Below are 20,385 nucleotides of genomic sequence, written 5' to 3'. Positions count from 1 at the left end.
CACAGTCCGGCCCACCCGCCTTCCGTCACTCCCTGGCATTGAATTTAAGCGCCTCACCTTCGAAAGTGCAGCAAGCAGCGGCAGACCACTCCTTCCTTCCGTGTCCCGCATGACGTAACTTCCGCGAGGACGGGACACGGAAGGAAGGAGTGGTCTGCCGCTGCTTGCTGCATTTTCGAAGGTGAGGTGCTTAAGGTCAGTGCAGAGGGCCTGGCCCGGTGGCGGGTGGCCCCAGGGACGGCCTTGTCCCGGGCCTGGCCCAGTCTCTCGGCAGCCCTGGGAGCAAGGAAGCATGTATGTGCCGTCACCGAAGACAGCAGAGCCAGGCTCGGAGGAGGGGCAGAGAGGCTCACCAGTGTATTGTTGGAAGTCAGGATGGCCGGGCCCAGAGGTGGAGCAGGGAGAGCCTGTGCTGCCTGAGAAAAGGAAAGTTCCCAATGGCCAGAGATTTCTTCAGGACTTGCCTCCTATGCTTTTTGGTTTGCAGACATGCAGGCACAATGTAAGGATGCCTCCACATGGTGTGTGACTCCAAGGCAGCCGACACACAGATCATGAGAGTCCTGGGTGCTCATCTTATTCCTGCATCGTTAGCATCTCTTGAACCCTGTCTTTTCAGGCATCGTGGTTTCTTCTTACAGGTAGTTTTGCTGGTTTCCTTTGGTGTATTTGGTGGAGAACTGCAAACTCCAACCACTGGGAATGTAGACTGACGGTGGAAGTGGGAATCTTGGGCGTCCACCGAGACAACCCACATGCATGCTGAGAGAGAGAACCCCCCCCCCCCCCACCAGTTCTCTGAGCTATTGGAGAGAAACTCTGTCCAATGGAAGCCATCAAGGGAGGGCACACCTACATGTGGCTGACACATCCTGCTTGTCCTAGGAGAAATATTCTGTCTCTACTCTCTCCTTACCAAAGAGGGATAACTCCTTAACTTTGCATTGTATGATCAGGAAACAACACACTCTTCTCTTACAGCAAATAACTTTTTTCTCTCTAACACCATCTGTACAAGGCTATATTGTGAGATCACACTGAGAACAGCTACACAGAAGGTAAAATTATGTATCATACCTGATAATTTTCTTTCCATTAATCATAGCTGATCAATCCATAGACTGGTGGGTTGTGTCCATCTACCAGCAGGTGGAGATAGAGAGCAAAGCTTTTGTCTCCCTATATGTGGTCATGTGCTGCCGGAAACTCCTCAGTATGTCGATATCAAAGCTCCATCCGCAGGACTCAGCACTTAGAGAATTACACCCACAAAGGGACACTCTGCCCAGCTCACCACCGCCGAAACGGGGGAGGGGAATCCGTCCAGCTCATCCCCGCAGAGCGGGGGAGGGACACCACCTCGCCGATGCGGGGGGATCTGGCTTATCCTGCAACCGCGGGAGGAGATGACTGACCTAACACCGCCGAAGCGGGAGGGGTACAAAGCTGCCCTACAGCCGCACGAAGCGGGAGGGAGTGCCGGCAGAATTTAGGTCTCAATCCAGCCCCGTAAAACGGAGGGGAGAGGAATGCAGCAGCTCACTGTAACACAAACTCGTCTCAACTCTTGAAGAATCCAATTGAAAAAACTTGAACACGAAGTCCTCCTGAACAGGAACTGAAGACTAAACTTGAACCTGAAATGCAACCAGAATATAAACAATACAGATATCTGGGAGGGGCTATGGATTGATCAGCTATGATTAATGGAAAGAAAATTATCAGGTATGATAATAATTTTACCTTCCATATCATCATGCTGATCAATCCATAGACTGGTGGGATGTACCGAAGCAGTACTCACCCAGGGCGGGACATTGAAATCCCTGACCGCAACACTGAAGCTCCAAACGGGCCTCCGCCCGAGCAGCCACAGTCAAGCGGTAATGCCTGGAGAAGGTATGGGCCGATGCCCAAGTTGCCGCCTTGCAAATCTCTTCCAAGGAGACGGACCCGGCCTCTGCCATCGAGGCCGCCTGAGCTCTAGTGGAGTGAGCCTTCAGCTGGATAGGCGGCACCTTCCCCGCAGCCACATAAGCCGCTGCAATGGCTTCCTTGACCCATCTTGCCACTGTAGGCTTAGCAGCCTGCAGACCCTTACAAGGACCTGCAAACAGGACAAACAGATGATCCGACTTCCGGAAATCATTGGTCACTTCCAAGTATCTGATTATGACTCGTCTCACATCTAGATATTTGACAGCAGAGTACTCCTCTGGGTAGTCCTCCCTACGAAAGGAAGGGAGACAGAGCTGCTGATTCACATGGAAGCGAGAAACAATCTTGGGCAGGAAGGAAGGCACTGTGCGAATAGACACTCCTGCCTCAGTGAACTGCAGGAAAGGCTCTCGACATGATAGTGCCTGGAGCTCGGAAACTCTTCTGGCTGAAGTGATAGCCACCAAAAAGACTGCTTTCAACGTCAGGTCTTTCAGAGATGCCCTCGACAAGGGTTCAAAAGGTGGCTTCTGCAAGGCTCTTAGCACCAGGTTGAGATTCCATGCAGGCACCACTGAGTGCAGAGGAGGGCGCAGGTGATTAACTCCCTTGAGAAAACGTACCACATCTGGCTGCGAAGCCAGGGAAGCACCCTTCAGGCGGCCCCTGAAGCAAGCCAGAGCCGCTACCTGGACTTTAAGGGAACTGAGCGACAGGCCTTTCTCCAGACCTTCTTGCAGGAACGCCAACACTGAAGAGATTGGAGCAGTGAAGGGGGAAAGTGAGCCTGCTTCACACCACGCTGCAAAGTTACGCCAAACCCTGGCGTAAGCAGTAGAAGTAGAGCGCTTCCTCGCTCTCAGCATAGTGGCGATGACCTTGTCTGAGAAGCCCTTCTTCCTCAGACGCTGCCGCTCAATAGCCAGGCCGTAAGACCAAAGGGGGAGGGATCCTCCATCACCACGGGACCCTGATGCAACAGACCCTGCTCCACTGGCAGTCGCAGAGGGTCGTCCACTGAGAGCCTGATCAAGTCCGCATACCAGGGACGTCTGGGCCAGTCCGGACCCACCAGGATTATCCGGCCCGGATGCTTTGCCACCCGGTCTAGCACCCTGCCCAGCATGGGCCAGGGCGGGAACACAGAGAAGCTCCTGTGTCGGCCACTGTTGGAGAAGAGCATCTACTCCCAGAGATCGAGGGTCCCGTCCTCTGCTGAAAAAGCGCGGCACTTGGCAATTGGCTGATGACGCCATCAGATCTAGGTTCGGCTGGCCCCAGCGCTTCGTGATGTCCAAGAACGCCTGAGCCGATAACTGCCACTCTCCGGGCTCCAAGGTATGGCGACTGAGAAAGTCCGCCTTGACATTCATGACTCCGGCAATGTGGGCCGCTGACAGCTGTTCCAGGTTCGCTTCCGCCCACTGGCATAGATTCATGGCCTCCTTGGCTAGAGGGGCGCTCTTGGTACCTCCCTGGCGGTTGACTTAGGCCACAGCCGTGGCATTGTCCGACAGGACCCGTACTGGCTTCAACGCCAATACCGGGAGGAACTCCAAAAGCGCCAACCGAATGGCTCTGAGTTCCAGGAGGTTGATAGACCACTTTGCCTCTGCAGGAGACCAGAGCCCCTGCGCTGTCCTTCCCAAGCAGTGGGCTCCCCAGCCCGTCAAAGAGGCATCCGTCGTGACGACAATCCACTCTGGGGTCACAAGAGGCATTCCTGCAGACAACTTGTCTGTCTTCAGCCACCAGCTCAGCGCCTTGCGCACTGCTGGGTCCAAGGGAAGGCGCACAGCATAATCCTCCGACACTGGGGTCCAGCGCTGCAGCAGAGAGTGTTGTAGTGGTCTCATATGAGCCCTGGCCCAGGGCACTACTTCCATCGTGGCCGTCATAGAGCCCAACAGCTGCACATAGTCCCAAGCCCGAAGAGGAGAGGCTACTAGGAACTGGTCCACCTGAGCCTGAAGCTTGACAATCCGATTGTCTGGCAGGAACACTCTGCCCACTTAGGTGTCGAATCGAACTCCCAGATACTCCAGGGACTGAGTCGGGCGCAGCTGGCTTTTCTCCCAGTTGATGATCCACCCCAGGGAGCTCAAAAGAGTAATCACCCGGTCCACAGCTTTGCCGCACTCTGCATAAGAGGGGGCTCGGATCAACCAGTCATCCAGATAAGGATGGACTTGTACTCCTTCCTTTCGCAGGAAGGCCGCGATGACCACCATTACTTTGGAGAAGGTCCGCAGAGCAGTAGCCAACCCGAACGGGAGGGCTCTGAACTGGAAGTGTCGGCCCAGGACTGCAAAACGCAGAAAGCGTTGATGAGGAGGCCAGATGGGAATATGCAAATACGCTTCCTTGATGTCCAAGGATGCCAGGAACTCCCCTGCCTTCACTGCCACTATAACAGAGCGGAGAGTCTCCATGCGAAAGTGCCGAACTTTCAAGGCCCAATTGACCCCTTTGAGGTCGAGGATTGGCCGTACAGAACCTCCTTTCTTTGGTACCACAAAGTAAATGGAGTAACGTCCCTTGCCAAGCTGATTTTCTGGCACCGGAACGACCGCACCCAGGCGGATCAGATTGTCCAAAGTCTGCTGCACTGCCACAGCTTTGACCGGAGACTTGCAGGGAGAGAGTACAAACCCGTCTCTTAAGGGTCGGCAGAACTCTAGCTTGTAGCAGTCTCTGATGACTTCCAGCACCCAAGCGTCTGAAGTTACACTGGTCCACTCGCCCAGAAACGAGGACAGGCGTCCTCCAATCTGCACTGGGCCATGGACCAGGGCCCCGTCATTGGGTACGAGACCCTGGGGGAGGACCGGAGGGCGCACCTCCGGGACGGCGGTCTCTGCGAAAGGAATGCTGCTTGGGGGAGAAGTTCCTTTTGAAGGAAGAGGGGGCAGAGGAGCCCGACTTGCCCGGGCGGTACCGACGGGCTTCCTGAAACCGTCCTCTGGAGTTACCGGGGCGAGCACTGGCCCGAGCCCTGACCTCTGGTAACCTCTTGCCCTTAGACGTGCCGAGATCGGTCACAATTTTGTCCAGCTCGACCCCAAAGAGCAGCTTGCCTTTAAAAGGCAACTTAGCCAGGCGAGACTTAGAGGCGTGGTCAGCAGACCAATGCTTCAGCCAAAGCCAGCGCCGCGCAGAGACTGTCTGAGCCATACCTTTAGCCGAGGCTCTCAAGACATCATACAGCAAGTCTGCCAAATAAGCCAAGCCCGATTCCAGGGCCGGCCAATCAGCCCTCAAGGAAGGATCCGAGGGGGAAGCCCGCTGCACAATCGTCAGGCACGCCCTGGCCACATAGGAGCCGCAAACTGAGGCCTGCAAACTTAAAGCAGCCGCCTCGAAGGACGACCTTAAGGCCGCCTCCAATCTTCTGTCTTGGGCGTCCTTTAGGGCCGTGCCACCTTCCACTGGCAACGCCGTTTTCTTAGTCACCGCAGTGATTAAAGAATCCACGGTAGGCCAAAAAAAAGGCCTCCCGTTCACTTTCAGGCAGAGGATAGAGGCGGGACATAGCCCTAGCCACTTTGAGGCTCGCTTCCGGGACATCCTATTGAGCCGAAATCAAGGTGTGCATGGCATCATGCACGTGGAAGGTTCTAGGCGGGCGCTTCGTCCCCAGCATAATGGCTGAGCCAACAGGGGCTGAGGGAGAGACGTCCCCTGGAGAGGAAATCTTCAAAATGCTCATGGCCTGCACTAACAGGTTGGGCAAGTCCTCTGAGCGAAAAATCCGCGCTGCAGAGAGGTCATCCGCTCCATCCGAGCGGGAATCCGTCTCCTCCAAGGAATCCCCAAAGGACCGTTGGGAGAACCCAGATACGCTGCCCTCATCTACATCAGAGGAGACAGAGTCCTCTAAGGCCTGGAAATCCACCCGAGGGCGTTTACTTCCGTGGGCCTCAACCCCTTTATCGGACAAGGGAGCCGGGGCAGCGTTTTGCATAAGGAAGGCCTGATGCAGCAGCAAAATGAACTCGGGGGAGAAACCCCCCAGACTGTGCACTTCAGCAGCCTGGGCCACAGCCCTAGACGCACCCTCAACCGGCGCTCGGAAGAGCGGGGGAGAAACATGCTGAGCATCCAAAATGGCGTCCGGCGCGACACTCCGCGAGGGAGCCGCGCGGGAAGAACGGCGCTTAACTTTGGCCGCTTTTTTGCCGTCGCCCAAATCAAGGGCAGCCATAGAATTAACGTCTCCCACCTCAAGGGCGGCCCAAGAAGAAGCCGTCCGAGCAGAGTGGCCGGCCAAGATGGCGGAGGCGAGCAGCGGGGGATGGGCATTTATGGCGGGAAAAACCGCCGCACCGGAGGAAGAACCGGGACACTGACCGGCCTCCAAACTGACACCGAACAAGGGCGAATCAGACTTTAAGACCCCCTCATCCCCGCTAGAAGCGCACACGCCCTTCGACGCCATAGGCCACGTGGAGACCGATCGGGGAACCCCCTGCTCGCTACAAAAAGGTAAAAATTACCTGCTTCTCGCTCCGAGCTGTAACGAACTGGTGTCCCAGTGAGTAGCTGCAATAAACGTTGAAATAAACGCCCTTAAGGACGTCCAAAAATTTTTTTTTTTTTTCAACGGAGCCAGCGGGAGGGGGGAGAAAAGGAGGGACCTGGCACCACCAGGTTTGCACTTGCTCAAGAAGAGCCCTCAACCCCAGGTACTCAACAAAACCTAAAAATTAGGCTTGGAGACCTAGCCAGAGCTGCTGAGATAGAGAACATACTGAGGAGTTTCCGGCAGCACATGACCACATATAGGGAGGCAAAAGCTTTGCTCTCTATCTCCACCTGCTGGTAGATGGACACAACCCACCAGTCTATGGATTGATCAGCATGATGATATGGAACAGGAATTTCACATTGAGTACATGAGATTGTCAGATGGTGTTACCTTCGTAGCTACAGCATCGTCTCCACTCTGAAATCAAAGACAAAAACACAACTGTCAGACCTTAGAACATCTTTAAGCAAAAGTTTGACAAACTTGAGAACAATTACTTACCAAGTTCTGTACGAAGAGATTCTATATAAAAATATAAAGGGATAAAAGTTAGAGTTGCTGATTTGTAAAAATTTTCTTCACTTTACTAATCATAACAAGGCAATAGTCAAAAGATTTGTCTGGGTAACTTTAAGAACAGCCATACTGGGTCAGACCAATGGTCTGTCTAGCCCAGTATCCTCTTTCCAACAGTGGCCAATCCAGGTCACAAGTACCTGGCAGAAACCCAAATAGTAGCAACATTCCATGCTGCCAATCCCCAGGGCAAGCAGTGGCTTCCCTATATCTGTCTCAATAGCAGACTATGGGCTTTTCTTCCAGGAACTTATCCAAACCTTTTTTAAACCCAGATACACTAACAGCTGTTACCATATCATTTGGCAATGAGTTCCAGAACTATTCATTGAGTGAAAAAATATTTCCTCCTATTTGTTTTAAAAGTATTTCCATGATTCTTCATTGAGTGCTCCCAAGTCTTTGTACTTTTTGAAAGGGTAAAAAATCGATTCATTTCTATTTGTTCTACACCACTCAGGATTTTGTAGACCTCAATCATATCTCCCCTCTGCCGCCTCTTCTCCAAGCTGAAGAGCCCTAACCGCTTTATCCTTTCCTCATATGAGAGGAGATCCATCCCCTTGGTCGCACTTCTTTGAACGTTTTCTAATTCTGCTATATCTTTTTTGAGATATGGAGACCAGAACTGAACAAAATACTCAAGGTGATGTAGCACCATGGAGCAATAAAGAGACTATCATATATACTATCCCTTTCCTAATAATTCCTAGCATCCTGTTTGCTTTTTTTGCCTGCCACCACACACTGGGCAGAAGATTTCAGCGTATTGTCTACAACACCACCTAAATCTTTTTCTTGGGTGCTGAACCCCAAGGTAGACCATACCATCAGGTAACTATGATTCGGATTATTCTTTCCCATGTAAATCACTTTGCATTGTCCACATTAAATTTCATCTGCCATTTGGTTGTCCAGTTTTCTAATTTCCTAAGGTCTTCCTGCAATTTTTCACAGTCCACATGTGTTTTAATAACCTTGAATAGTTTTGTGTCATCTTAAAATTTAATCACCTCACTTGTTCCAATTTCCAGATCATTTATGGTAAATATTTTTTATTTATGGCAAAAAAAGGAGGATACAATACCAGAATATGGATCAAAGAATACTCCACAGCATTAATAACACAGTCATGAAAACACGATATCATCATAAATTTAAACAAGAATTGGCCTGGCTTCTCCAGGTCCAAAGTTTATGTAACCCTCAATTCCATTCGTAAGATTATAACCAGTGCCCTTGATATCTTCCCCCCCCCCAGCCCCTCCAACTCCCCACCCCTTCCCTCCTCCTGAACCCAACCCTACCACACAAAAACAACAGCCCCTCTCATACATAGGGAGAGTCCCCCTTATTCCTAATCAGAGCTTCCAACATTAGTGACCCCCATAACAACAACAGGTTGTAACCATACAATGTGGCTAACCCCAACTAAGGACTGCCATCCAATCTGACACATGAGAATAATTATCATCTTTCCAAAAGATTACAGCGAAACTTGATTCAGGAGAAGACTGCATATCCTCGGAGACAGCACCATAATATATGGCTCCCAAACGGACCAAACATTTTTCTTTCGATTTGGGGTCTGCCCAGCATCTCTTGCTTCCATAAGTAATAGAGTATGAAATGCATTCTTCCAAGCCCAAAAACTGGGAGCTGCTTCTTGAGTCCAACACTGCAAGATGCATTTTTTCCCTACTACAGCTGCTTTATATACCAATAGACGCTCTTTCTGTACGAGTGTAGCATCTTGTCCCACCCACCCTAATATAATGGTCTGTGGCATGGCTCTAATTGGTTTGTGCAATAAACGCTCCCAATATGGAATTAACTGAGACCAAAATCTATGAATAGCTGGACAAAACCAGAGAGCATGAGCCAGCGTAGCAGAGGGACCCCCACATTTAGTACACTCCTTAGTATCTCTACACCACGCGTAGTGTTCCTGTCTAGGAGATATATAGGCTCTCATAATTATCCTAAATTGACATTCCCTATAATGAGCACTATGTACATACTTCGGAATCTGTTGAATGAGGTGTAGAAACCCCCCCCCCCCCCCCCAGGAATGGAACATTTAGAATCTAAATACCACTTATGTGCCAAATCTGTAAAGTCTTTATGAGGAATAAGTTGCATTAAAGCCTTATGAAGATTGGCTACCGAGATGCCAGCCTGGTCATTGGTCAAAAAAATTCCTCTAATAAACTGTAAACCCCTCGGGAGCAGCGTGATAGAATAGATTTGACATGTATCACCTGCAAGTACGCAAATAAATTTAATGAATGTGGCAACAAATGCCCCTTATAATTTCAAACGCCTTCCAGATCATTTATAAGATGTCAAATAGCATGGGTCCCAGTACAGATCCCTGTATCACTCCACTATTCACCCTCCTCTATTGAGAGATATGGCCATATAACCCTACCCTCCTTTGGAAGGATCTCAACCAAATGTTTGATTCCTCTCCCAGTTTAGTGGTTAAATTTTGTCTGGCCATAAGTTAGAAAATAATATGACAAAATGCAATAAACACATAGATTACCACAATATTTCACAACAGCAGTGCAAGAATCCACCCATCTGCCCCATTGTTATCTTATCAGTATGCACAGTGAAACAAATACATTTTTAACCTTTTTAAAAATAGAGATAAATCCTTCACACATCTCAACCTATTTTATAACTGAAAAACCAAACTCCCAATGCTAAACTAAATGAACCCCTTTAGGACCAAATCAAATTTACATCCTGTGAATGTAGTGTATGATCAGGGATGCATTTTATGAAATTATGAACAGGAGCACACTGGTGAACACTCAGTACAAGCTTTACAGATGATTATAATATCTTATAATGTACCCATCATTTTATTGGTAACTAATGAAACAATAAGAACTGGTATCATGGGATCAAATTTTATCAACCCATCTGTCGGGCAGGCTGTGGTATGTTGTGTCAACTCTAATCAATGAGTTTCCTTTTCTAATAAAACCAAGTAACTGCATTACAGTAATCTAAACATAACAACAGTAAGGCTTTTGTGAGATTTGTCAAATCTGCACGAGACCAATAGAAATGTAATTGAAGGATCGTACTTAATACAAAAACTTCCAAGTGACCCATCCTAGAGATGTGATCAAATTTACATCCTGTGAATGTAGTGTATGACGTGTATGATCAGGGATGCATTTTATGAAGTTACTAGTAAAAAAGGCCCGTTTCTGACACAAATGAAACGGGCGCTAGCAAGGTTTTCCTCGGAGTGTGTATGTTTGGGAGAGTGTATGTGAGAGTGACTGTTTGAGAGTCAGAGTGAAAGTGTGATTGTGTGAGAGAGAGCGTGAGTCTGGGTGTGAGTGTGTTTGTGAGAGAGTGTGTGTGTGAGAATGAGAGTGTGTGCAAGTGTGTATGTGAGACACAGTGAGGCATATTTTCAAAGCACTTTGGGAGGCTAAGTTCCATAGGTTTCTATGGAACTTTGGGAGGCTAAGTGCTTTGAAAATATGCCTCAGTGTGAGTGAGAGTGTGTGTGTGTGGGCGAGAGAGAGAGTGTGTGTGAGACACAGATTCTCTGTTGAGTGAGTGTATGAGACCAAGCGAGTGTGTGAGTGACTGTGTGGCACATAGAGAGTGAATGTGATACAGTGTGAGACAGAGTGTGTGAGAGTGAGAGTCAGAAAGACATTGTATATGAGAGAGAGAGTGTGAGCCGTGCCCTCCCAATCCATGGCCATCTGTCCCCTGCCCCCTCCATTCATCCTTTTCCAGCAATTCCCCTCTGTCCCTGAGCCCTGCCCTCCCAATCCATGGCCATCCATGTTTGTCTGTCACCTGCCCCCTCCATTCATCCCTATCCAGCATTTCCCCTCTCTGCCTGAGGCCTGCCCTGCAATCCATATCCATCCATGCCCATCTGTCCCCTCCATTCATCCCTATGCAGCAATTCCCCTCTCCCTGAGTCCTGCCCTTCCAATCCATGCTCCTCTGTCACCTGGCCCCTCCATTTTTCCCTATCCAGCATTTCCCCTCTCTGCCTGAGGCCTGCTCTGCAATCCATATCCATCCATGCCCATCTGTCCCCTCCATTCATCCCTATCCAGCAATTCCCCTCTCCCCGAGTCCTGCCCTTCCAATCCATGCCCATCCATGCTCATCTGTCACCTGGCCCCTCCATTTTTCCCTATCCAGCATTTCCCCTCTCTGCCTGAGGCCTGCTCTGCAATCCATATCCATCCATGCCCATCTGTCCCCTCCATTCATCCCTATCCAGCAATTCCCCTCTCCCTGAGTCCTGCCCTTCCAATCCATGCCCATCCATGCTCCTCTGTCACCTGGCCCCTCCATTTTTCCCTATCCAGCATTTCCCCTCTCTGCCTGAGGCCTGCTCTGCAATCCATATCCATCCATGCCCATCTGTCCCCTCCATTCATCCCTATCCAGCAATTCCTCTCTCCCTGAGTCCTGCCCTTCCAATCCATGCCCATCCATGCTCATCTGTCACCTGGCCCCTCCATTTTTCCCTATCCAGCATTTCCCCTCTCTGCCTGAGGCCTGCTCTGCAATCCATATCCATCCATGCCCATCTGTCCCCTCCATTCATCCCTATCCAGCAATTCCCCTCTCCCTGAGTCCTGCCCTTCCAATCCATGCCCATTCATGCTCCTCTGTCACCTGGCCCCTCCATTTTTCCATATCCAGCATTTCCCCTCTCTGCCTGAGGCCTGCTCTGCAATCCATATCCATCCATGCCCATCTGTCCCCTCCATTCATCCCTATCCAGCAATTCCCCTCTCCCTGAATCCTGCCCTTCCAATCCATGCCCATCCATGCTCATCTGTCACCTGGCCCCTCCATTTTCCCTATCCAGCAATTTCCCTCTCTCCCTGAGTCCTGCCCTCCCAATCCATGCCCACCCATGCTCCTCTGTCCCCTGCCCCCTCCATTCATCCATTTCCAGTAATTCCCCTCTCTCCCTGTGCCCTGCCCTCCTAATCCATACCCATCCATGCTCCTCTGTCCCCTGCCGCCTCCATTCATCCTTTTCCAGCAAGTCCCCTCTCGCCCTTCCATGACCCCCCCCTCGCATCCATGCTACTCTCTCTCCCATGTCCCAGCCTGGCCCGCCCTCTTCTCCCCCCCCCCCTTCGCATCCTTGCCCCCCCCCTTCGCATCCATGCCTCGCATCCATGCCCCCCCCCTCGCATCCATGCCCCCCACCCCTTCGCATCCATGCATCCCTTTTTTTTTTTTTTTATTCTTTTTAACTTTACCTCCGTGGCGGTTCGTGCAGCGAAGCGTCAGGGAAGGAGGCGGCGCTCCCGACGTCTAGCTTTCCCTTCGCTGTGTTCCGCCTTGTTTTGAAGGCGGAACACAGCGAAGGGAAGGCTAGACGTCGGGAGCGCCGCCTCCTTCCCTGACGTTTCGCTTCCGGATTTGTTTGTTTTGTCGCGAGGGCGGGGCAGAGACGGCTGGCTGGCTTGAAGGCTTCACACCACGAATCCACGAACCCTTCAGCCTCAGCCTGGGAGTGACGTCAGATGGCTTCAAGGCTTCAGGCTTCAAGGCTTCACAGAACGTTGTCCTCAGAACGTTGAGGGTGCGCTTTATTATATTAGATGAACAGGAGCACAGTGGAGCTTGCGGAGCTACTGCTAGTGATATGCAATTTACCCTTAAAATCGAGTGTGGTACTGGAAGATTGGAGGGTGGCCAATGTAACGCCCATTTTTAAAAAAGGTTCCAGGGGAGATCCGGGAAATTATAGACCGGTGAGTCTGACGTCGGTGCCGGGGAAAATGGTAGAGGCTATGATTGAAAACAAAATTACAGAGCACATCCAAGGACATGGATTACTGAGACCAAGTCAGCATGGCTTTTGTGTGGGGAAATCTTGCCTGACCAATTTACTTCAATTCTTTGAAGGAGTAAACAAACATGTGGACAAAGGGGAGTCGGTTGATATTGTGTATCTGGATATTCAAAAGGCATTTGACAAGGTACCTCATGAAAGGCTACAGAGGAAATTGGAGGGTCATGGGATAGGAGGAAATGTCCTATTGTGGATTAAAAACTGGTTGAAGGATAGAAAACAGAGAGTGGGGTTAAATGGGCAGTATTCACAATGGAGAAGGGTAGTTAGTGGGGTTCCTCAGGGGTCTGTGCTAGGACCGCTGCTTTTTAATATATTTATAAATGATTTAGAGCTGGGAGTAACTAGCGAGGTAATTAAATTTGCTGATGACACAAAGTTATTCAAAGTCGTTAAATCGTGACAGGATTGTGAAAAATTACAAGAGGACCTTACGAGACTGGGAGACTGGGCGGTTAAATGGCAGATGCCGTTTAATATGAGCAAGTGCAAGGTGATGCACATGGGAAAAAAGAACCCGAATTATAGCTACGTCATGCAAGGTTCCACGTTAGGAGTTACGGACCAAGAAAGGGATCTGGGTGTCGTCATCGATAATACATTGAAACCTTCTGCTCAGTGTGCTGCTGCGGCTAGGAAAGCGAATAGAATGTTGGGTATTATTAGGAAAGGTATGGAAAACAGGTGTGAGGATGTCATAATGCCGTTATATCGCTCCATAGTGCGACCGCACCTTGAGTATTGTGTTCAATTCTGGTCGCCGCATCTCAAGAAAGATATAGCAGAATTGGAAAAGGTGCAGCGAAGGGCGACTAAAATGATAGCGGGGATGGGACGACTTCCCTATGAAGAAAGACTAAGGAGGCTAGGGCTTTTCAGCTTGGAGAACAGACGGCTGAGGGGATACAAGATAGAGGTATATAAAATAATGAGTGGAGTGGAACAGGTGGATGTGAAGCGTCTGTTCACGCTTTCCAAAAATACTAGGACTAGGGGGCATGCGATGAAACTACAGTGTAGTAAATTTAAAACAAATCGGAGAAAATATTTCTTCACCCAACGGGTAATTAAACTCTGGAATTCGTTGCCGGAGAAAGTGGTGACGGTGGTTAGCTTAGCAGAGTTTAAAAAGGGGTTGGACGGTTTCATAAAAGACAAGTCCATAAACCACTACTAAACGGACTTGGAAAAATCCACAATTCCAGGAATAACATGTATAGAATGTTTGTACGTTTGGGAAGCTTGCCAGGTGCCCTTGGCCTGGATTGGCCGCTGTCGTGGATAGGATGCTGGGCTCGATGGACCCTTTGTCTTTTCCCAGTGTGGCATTACTTATGTACTTATGTACTCTCAGACACAGAGGCATGCCTACTCAAACACCCAAATTGTGACCCAGTTCAATGCCCACTCACTCCAGCCTCCAACGCTGTCATCTTGAAAACCCTGCCCTGATCTTAATGATTCCAATCAACAGCCAGTTCCACACTCTGAAATCTGTATTGGGTTCTGGCAGGGTTATTGATACACACAGGAAACAGCAGTGACTCAAAAAGGAGGACTGGACAATGTTCTTGAATACAGAATTTATTGATCAATCTATAGAATGAATACGGCCGTGTTTCAGCCAACAGGCCTGCCTCAGGAGTCTAAATCCAGAAAACACATGAAAATGATCACAGACAGGGAGTGGCAAACCATAAAAATAACAAATCATAAATGTACTAAAAATCCAGAAAACAATAATAAAAAATTTGCTAAAAATTTTTTGAAAGCCGGTAAATACCTTTATGTGTTTAGAATGAGAAAAACTTGTGGAAATGAGGTATATAGCACGCTGAGCTTAAGTCATGTTCGGTAAGCTATAGTGAGGGAAACGTTGAGACAAGAACACAAAATGTTGCTAATAAAAATGAACACACTATGTGTTGAGAGTAAGCAATGTGGTACAAGCTGTGAGTATATGTGATGATGAAACATAATCCTATATAATAATTTGCACTATGAACGTTCCATGAGGCTGCCTGGGCCAGTGCCTCCATTCTGATTGGCTGTGCCTGGGACTGAAGCCTCGGATGATGTCATCCAGAGAGCCCAAACAACAGCAGTGCGGGCCCAGGCAGCTTCATCGAACATTCATGGAAAATAAAGCTAAGAAAAAGAAAGGACAACTGAGACTGCTGCCATCCCAAACTGCCCTCCCGAAATTGCCAACCTCCCTACCCCCTCCCCCTCCTCTTACCGTGGTCCCGGCGGCAGCAGTGAAGGGCGAGCAGGCTCGCCGAGTCTGCTGCCTTCCCTTCTCCTCGCTCTCAGCTCTGGTCCCGCCCTTGCAGAAACAGGAAATGAGGGCGGGACCAGAGTCAGAGCTGAGAGCGAAGAGAAGGGAAGGCAGCAGACTCGCCGAGCCTGCTCGCTCTTCACTGCTGCCACCGGGACCCCGGTAAGAGGGGGGAGGGGAGGGTAGCAGAGGGGGGGTGCGACGTGCATGTAGGGGGATGGCCGGGGCCAGTGTCGGGGATGGGGGGGAGGGAGGAGAGACTAGAACTCGGAGGACGGACAGAGGGAAGGAGAGTGACAGAGGGAGGGAGGACGGCATGGAAATCGGAGGGGAGGAAAGGGGGCCGTGGAACTTGGAGGGGATAGAGGGAGAGAGCGAGGGAGGTGGGGAAAACCTTGCTAGCGCCCGTTTCCTTTCATACAGAAACGGGCCTTTTTTTTACTAGTATACAAGAAAAACGAACAGTCAGTGCTGGTGGTGAGTCTTGGTAGGAAGATGAAATAACTGCTGTTACTAACTGAACTGTAGTACTCTGTGGGTAAGAAAGAGAAATGCAGAGCGTTCGAGTTTAAAAGCTAGAAACCACACCTATGGAAAGATATAAGCAGGATGGAGTCGATCCAGAGGGCAGTTACAAAATTGGTAAGCGGTCTCTGTCATAAAACATATGGGGACAGGCTTAGGAACCTCAACATGTAGAAGCTGGAAAAGAGGCAGGAGAGAGGGGATATGATAGAGATATTTAAATACCTCAGTTACATCAATATACAGGAAGTGAGCCTTTTTCAAATGAAGGAAAACCCTGGAATGAGAGATCATGGGAAGAAGTTGAGAGGAAATACGCTTAGGAGGAATCTAAGAAAATACTCCTTCATAGAAAGGGTGGTGGATGCTTGGAATGGCCTCCCAGTGGAAATAGTGGAGACGAAGACTGTGTCAGAATTTAAGGAAGTGTGGGACAGGCATGTGGGATCCTTTAGGAAAAGGAGGAGTTAGTGGTTACTGAGGAAGGGCAGACTGGATAAGTCATTTGGCCCTTATCTGCCATCATGTTTTAAATTTTCTAAATACACTATTAATCGCTGTTACACATTGGAGGGTTTGAAGTGAAGGTGAATTGACAACAACAGACCTTTCTCTGAGGGCTTATAAAAGTAATGCAGCCACTATGTCAATAGCGTAGCTTTCTATCAAATGTAATTCTGGGGCGTAAATAAGTCACTAACTCAATGGCTCAAGTTTGTAACAAATATAACGCAAGAACACAAGTAAGTAAAAAATGTACCAGAAGAAATTCGCTAACCAATTGCAGGACTGGCGCAAAAAAGCATCTGTGGTCCAAAAAGAGAAAACAGGGGCAGCCAACCTGGTAGCCTATTTAAATAGCAAAGTGTGACTTAACCACATCACAGGTGGAACCTCAGCTGAGAAATAACTCAATGAATGGCATGAGTAAAAGAGTGTTTTGAACACAATAGTAAAAACTCAAGAGTAACTGGCAATAAAAGATAATGAAAATAAAAGATGTAAATATAAAAAGAGAAAAATGAAAGCTCAATAAAGAATACATGCTGTCATCCATAAAGCTGTTGCACTGGGTGGTGTGTATATCTATTACTAGTAAAAAAAGGCCCGTTTCTGACACAAATGAAACGGGCGCTAGCAAGGTTTTCCTCGGAGTGTGTATGTTTAAGAGAGTGTATGTGAGAGTGACTGTGTGAGAGAGAGAGAGTGAATGTGCGAGTGTGTGTGTGTGACAGAGAGAGAGTGAGTCTGGGTGCGAGTGTGTATGTGAGAGAGAAAGAGTGTGTGTGGAGAGGCAGCTGAGGGTTACTGTGCAGGATGCTGAGCTCTGGCTGTGCTTCAAGGAACTGACCAATCCTATTTAATAAAATGCACCTCCAACATTCTGAAGACGAGAAACCTCGTGTGGTTGGTCACTTCTGCTTGTGATGAACCCGGAAGTACGTGACGTCAATTCAGGAGATGGATACAGAGAGCAGGAATGCCTCAGCCATGCAGTCAGCTTCAGAATGTTGGAGGCGCGTTTTATTATATAGGATGGTAATGTGTGAGTTTAGATTTAAAGGCACTGTTTTCTGTATCACAATCAAGTGAATGAAAGAGACAAAAACAAATGTTGAATACAACAGGGTCCATCTAGAGTGATAACAATGCTCCTATAAACCTACTGTATTAACAGTATCATGCTAGATGTTAAAACTGTGTGCTGTCAGAATGAATATTGATAAAGTCTTCACTAATTGTTGCTGGTGTGTGTAATGCTAGTATGCTAAGAATAATATATCTCTTATGGTTAATTAAGGTTTTAATAACTCTTATCAACAGTAAACCAAAATAGAACGACGTAAGTACCATTTCTCATATGATGGTTATTGAGTATATGTACCTCATACTATGAATTGTGCCAGGAGGAACAGTATAAAACCTACAAGAATGGAGTAAGATCTAGCTCTAAATTAAGCTCATTCGGAGTGACTGTATTAAAATTGAAGATAAAATGTTGTTCTTCTCTTAAAAATATACTTTCTATGTTGCCCCCTCTCGTTCTAGATGGAACATGTTTGATGACAAAAATTTTTAAATCATCTATGGTGCTTTTTGCTTCATACCGGTGAGAAACTAGAGGTGCAGATGGGATGTTCCTACTAATGCAAGATCTGTGTTCTATTAATCTGGTTTTCACCATCCTCTTTGTCTTTCCCGCAAGGACAAATGACCATATAAATCAAATTAGAAAATGTACAATTAGTGGAATGTGGAATGTTGAAGCCAGTGCATCCTCCTTGTGATTGGGTGTACAAATCTATCAAATAACAGACACACTCTGTATTTCCCACAAATGGTGTGACCTGTATGAATATTTTCTTCCAGACTGACTGTAGGTAAAGTTGAGGATACAAGTCGCTCCTTGAGATTTCTATTTCTGGAATGCGCAATGGTAGATGTTTCCAAAATATGCCAGTTCTTAAGGATAATTTTGCGGAATTGATTCGAGAAGTGTAAAAACTTCAATGTGCATACTATGACTGGTTGACTTCTATTGTTCCTAGCAGTTAGTAGGAGATTTCTGTCCTGAATTTTAGCTCTGTCCAGACTTTTCTGAATGCACACTTCTGGATAACCTCTATCTATAAACCTTTGTTTGAGAAATTTGGCTTATAATTCAAAATCGGTACAGAGGTGACGTAAACAGAGGAATTGTGAATAAGGTAAATTGTTCTTGAGATCTATGTACCTTTTATAAAAGACAGCCTCTTTTTTGTATGAATGATCTGACAAAAATTTCTCTTCAACGTGTGCTACATATAAGTTGGCTAATTCTGGGGCCATTGCTGTGCCCTTTATCTGCTGGAAGAATGTGCCATAGAATGAAAAATAATTATGAGCTACGGCCAAAGTAGCAAAGGTGATGATTCAAAAGTTTGGAATACGGTGTAATATTTTCCTGTTCTTCAATATATTTTGAATGATTAAAATGGACTCCAGTTGTGGTACATTAGTGTACAAGGCGTCTATATCGAGTGACTAAAAAATGTCACAAAGATCTCCATAAAAATCTTTTAGGAGTGTAATAATGTGGGAGGAGTCTCTAACATATGATTACATTTGGGGTATATTTGGTTTCAAGAAGTAATCCACAAATTGTGACAACGGTTCTAATAGAGAGCCATTCCCTGATACAATCGGATGCCCCAGTGGGTCAATGAGGGATTTGTAGATCTTGGGCAAAACATAAAATGTAGAAATAATGGGATATGTAACTGGTGCTCACGAATGGGGATAGTGTGTCAAATGTCCGAGTGGCTGCGCACCTGGGAAACAGTGACCATCAAACGGTTTGTTTTGATGTAACGGCTCATGTGGATGGCAGCCACTCCAAACTCAAAGTCCTGGATTTCAAGCGAGCTGACTTTAACGAAATGGGTGAATACCTGAGGAAGGAGCTGATGGGCTGGGAGGACATACGAGAAGTGGAAGGACAGTGGTCCAGGCTAAAAGAAGTAATAAACAGGGCCACAGACCTTTATGTAAGGAGAGTAAATAAAAGCAAGAGAAAAAGGAAACCGATATGGTTCTCAAAGCAAGTGGCTGAGAAAATAAAGATTAAAGAGTTAGCGTTCCAGAAATATAGAAAATCTCAAGAGGAGGAACACGGGGAGGAATACCGGATGAAACTGAAAGAAGCCAAGAGAGAGGTACGTCTGGCGAAGGCGCAAGCGGAAGAACAAATGGCTAGAAATGTAAGGAGAGGAGACAAAAACTTCTTCAGGTATATTAGTGAAAGGAGAAAGACTATAAAGGGAATTGTGAGACTAAAAGATACAACAAAACGCTATGTAGAAAATGATGAAGAAAAAGCCAATTTGCTAAATAGATACTTTTGTTCTGTTTTCACTGAAGAAAACCCTGGGGAAGGACCGAGAGGGACTGGCAAAAGTACACCTGAAAATGAGGTGGATAGAGCGCCGTTCACGGAAGAAAGTGTGTATCAACAACTTGGAAAGCTAAAGGTGGACAAAGCCATGGGGCCGGACGGGATCCACCCCAGAATACTGAGGGAGCTCAGAGAGGTTCTGGCGGGTCCTCTTAAAGACTTGTTTAATAAATCCTTGGAGACGGGAGAGGTTCCGAGGGATTGGAGAACGGCGGAGGTGGTCCCTCTTCACAAAAGTGGTGATAGGGAAGAAGCTGGAAACTACAGGCCGGTAAGCCTCACTTCGGTTATTGGAAAAGTAATGGAAGCCATGCTGAAGGAAAGGATAGTGAATTTCCTGGAAGCCAATAAGTTGCAAGATCCGAGACAACATGGTTTCATCAAAGGGAAATCGTGCCAAACGAATCTCATTGAATTCTTTGACTGGGTGACAGGAGAATTAAATCAAGGACATGCTATGGACGTCATCTACTTAGATTTCAGCAAGGCTTTCGACACAGTTCCCCACAGGAGGCTCTTAAATAAACTAGACGGCCTGAAGATAGGACCCGAAGTGGTGAACTGGATTAGGAACTGGTTGACGGACAGACGCCAGAGGGTGGTGGTGAATGGAGTTCGCTCGGAGGAAGGAAAGGTGAGTAGTGGAGTGCCTCAGGGATCAGTGCTGGGGCCCATTCTGTTCAATATATTTGTGAGTGACATTGCCGAAGGGTTACAAGGTAAAGTTTGCC

General features: G+C 47.8%; 1 protein-coding gene across 1 annotated transcript in view; it reads right to left on the bottom strand.

The window, feature by feature from the left end:
• Nucleotides 1-20,385, bottom strand: part of LOC115464981 (erythroid membrane-associated protein-like) — an 89,202-nt gene that overhangs the window by 37,317 nt on the left and 31,500 nt on the right. Inside the window, exons 6-7 of the mRNA XM_030195374.1 lie at nt 6,968-6,988; nt 6,857-6,883 (exon numbers count right to left, since the gene is read on the bottom strand). Of these exons, the coding sequence (XP_030051234.1) occupies nt 6,857-6,883; nt 6,968-6,988 (48 nt within the window). The remainder of the gene's footprint in view (nt 1-6,856; nt 6,884-6,967; nt 6,989-20,385) is intronic.

The sequence above is a fragment of the Microcaecilia unicolor genome, chromosome 3, assembly GCF_901765095.1.
Source record: "Microcaecilia unicolor chromosome 3, aMicUni1.1, whole genome shotgun sequence".
NCBI classification, from domain to species: Eukaryota; Metazoa; Chordata; class Amphibia; order Gymnophiona; family Siphonopidae; genus Microcaecilia; species Microcaecilia unicolor.
The sequence above is the reverse complement of the archived record's forward strand: the minus strand, read 5'-3'. Positions and strand labels throughout refer to the sequence as shown.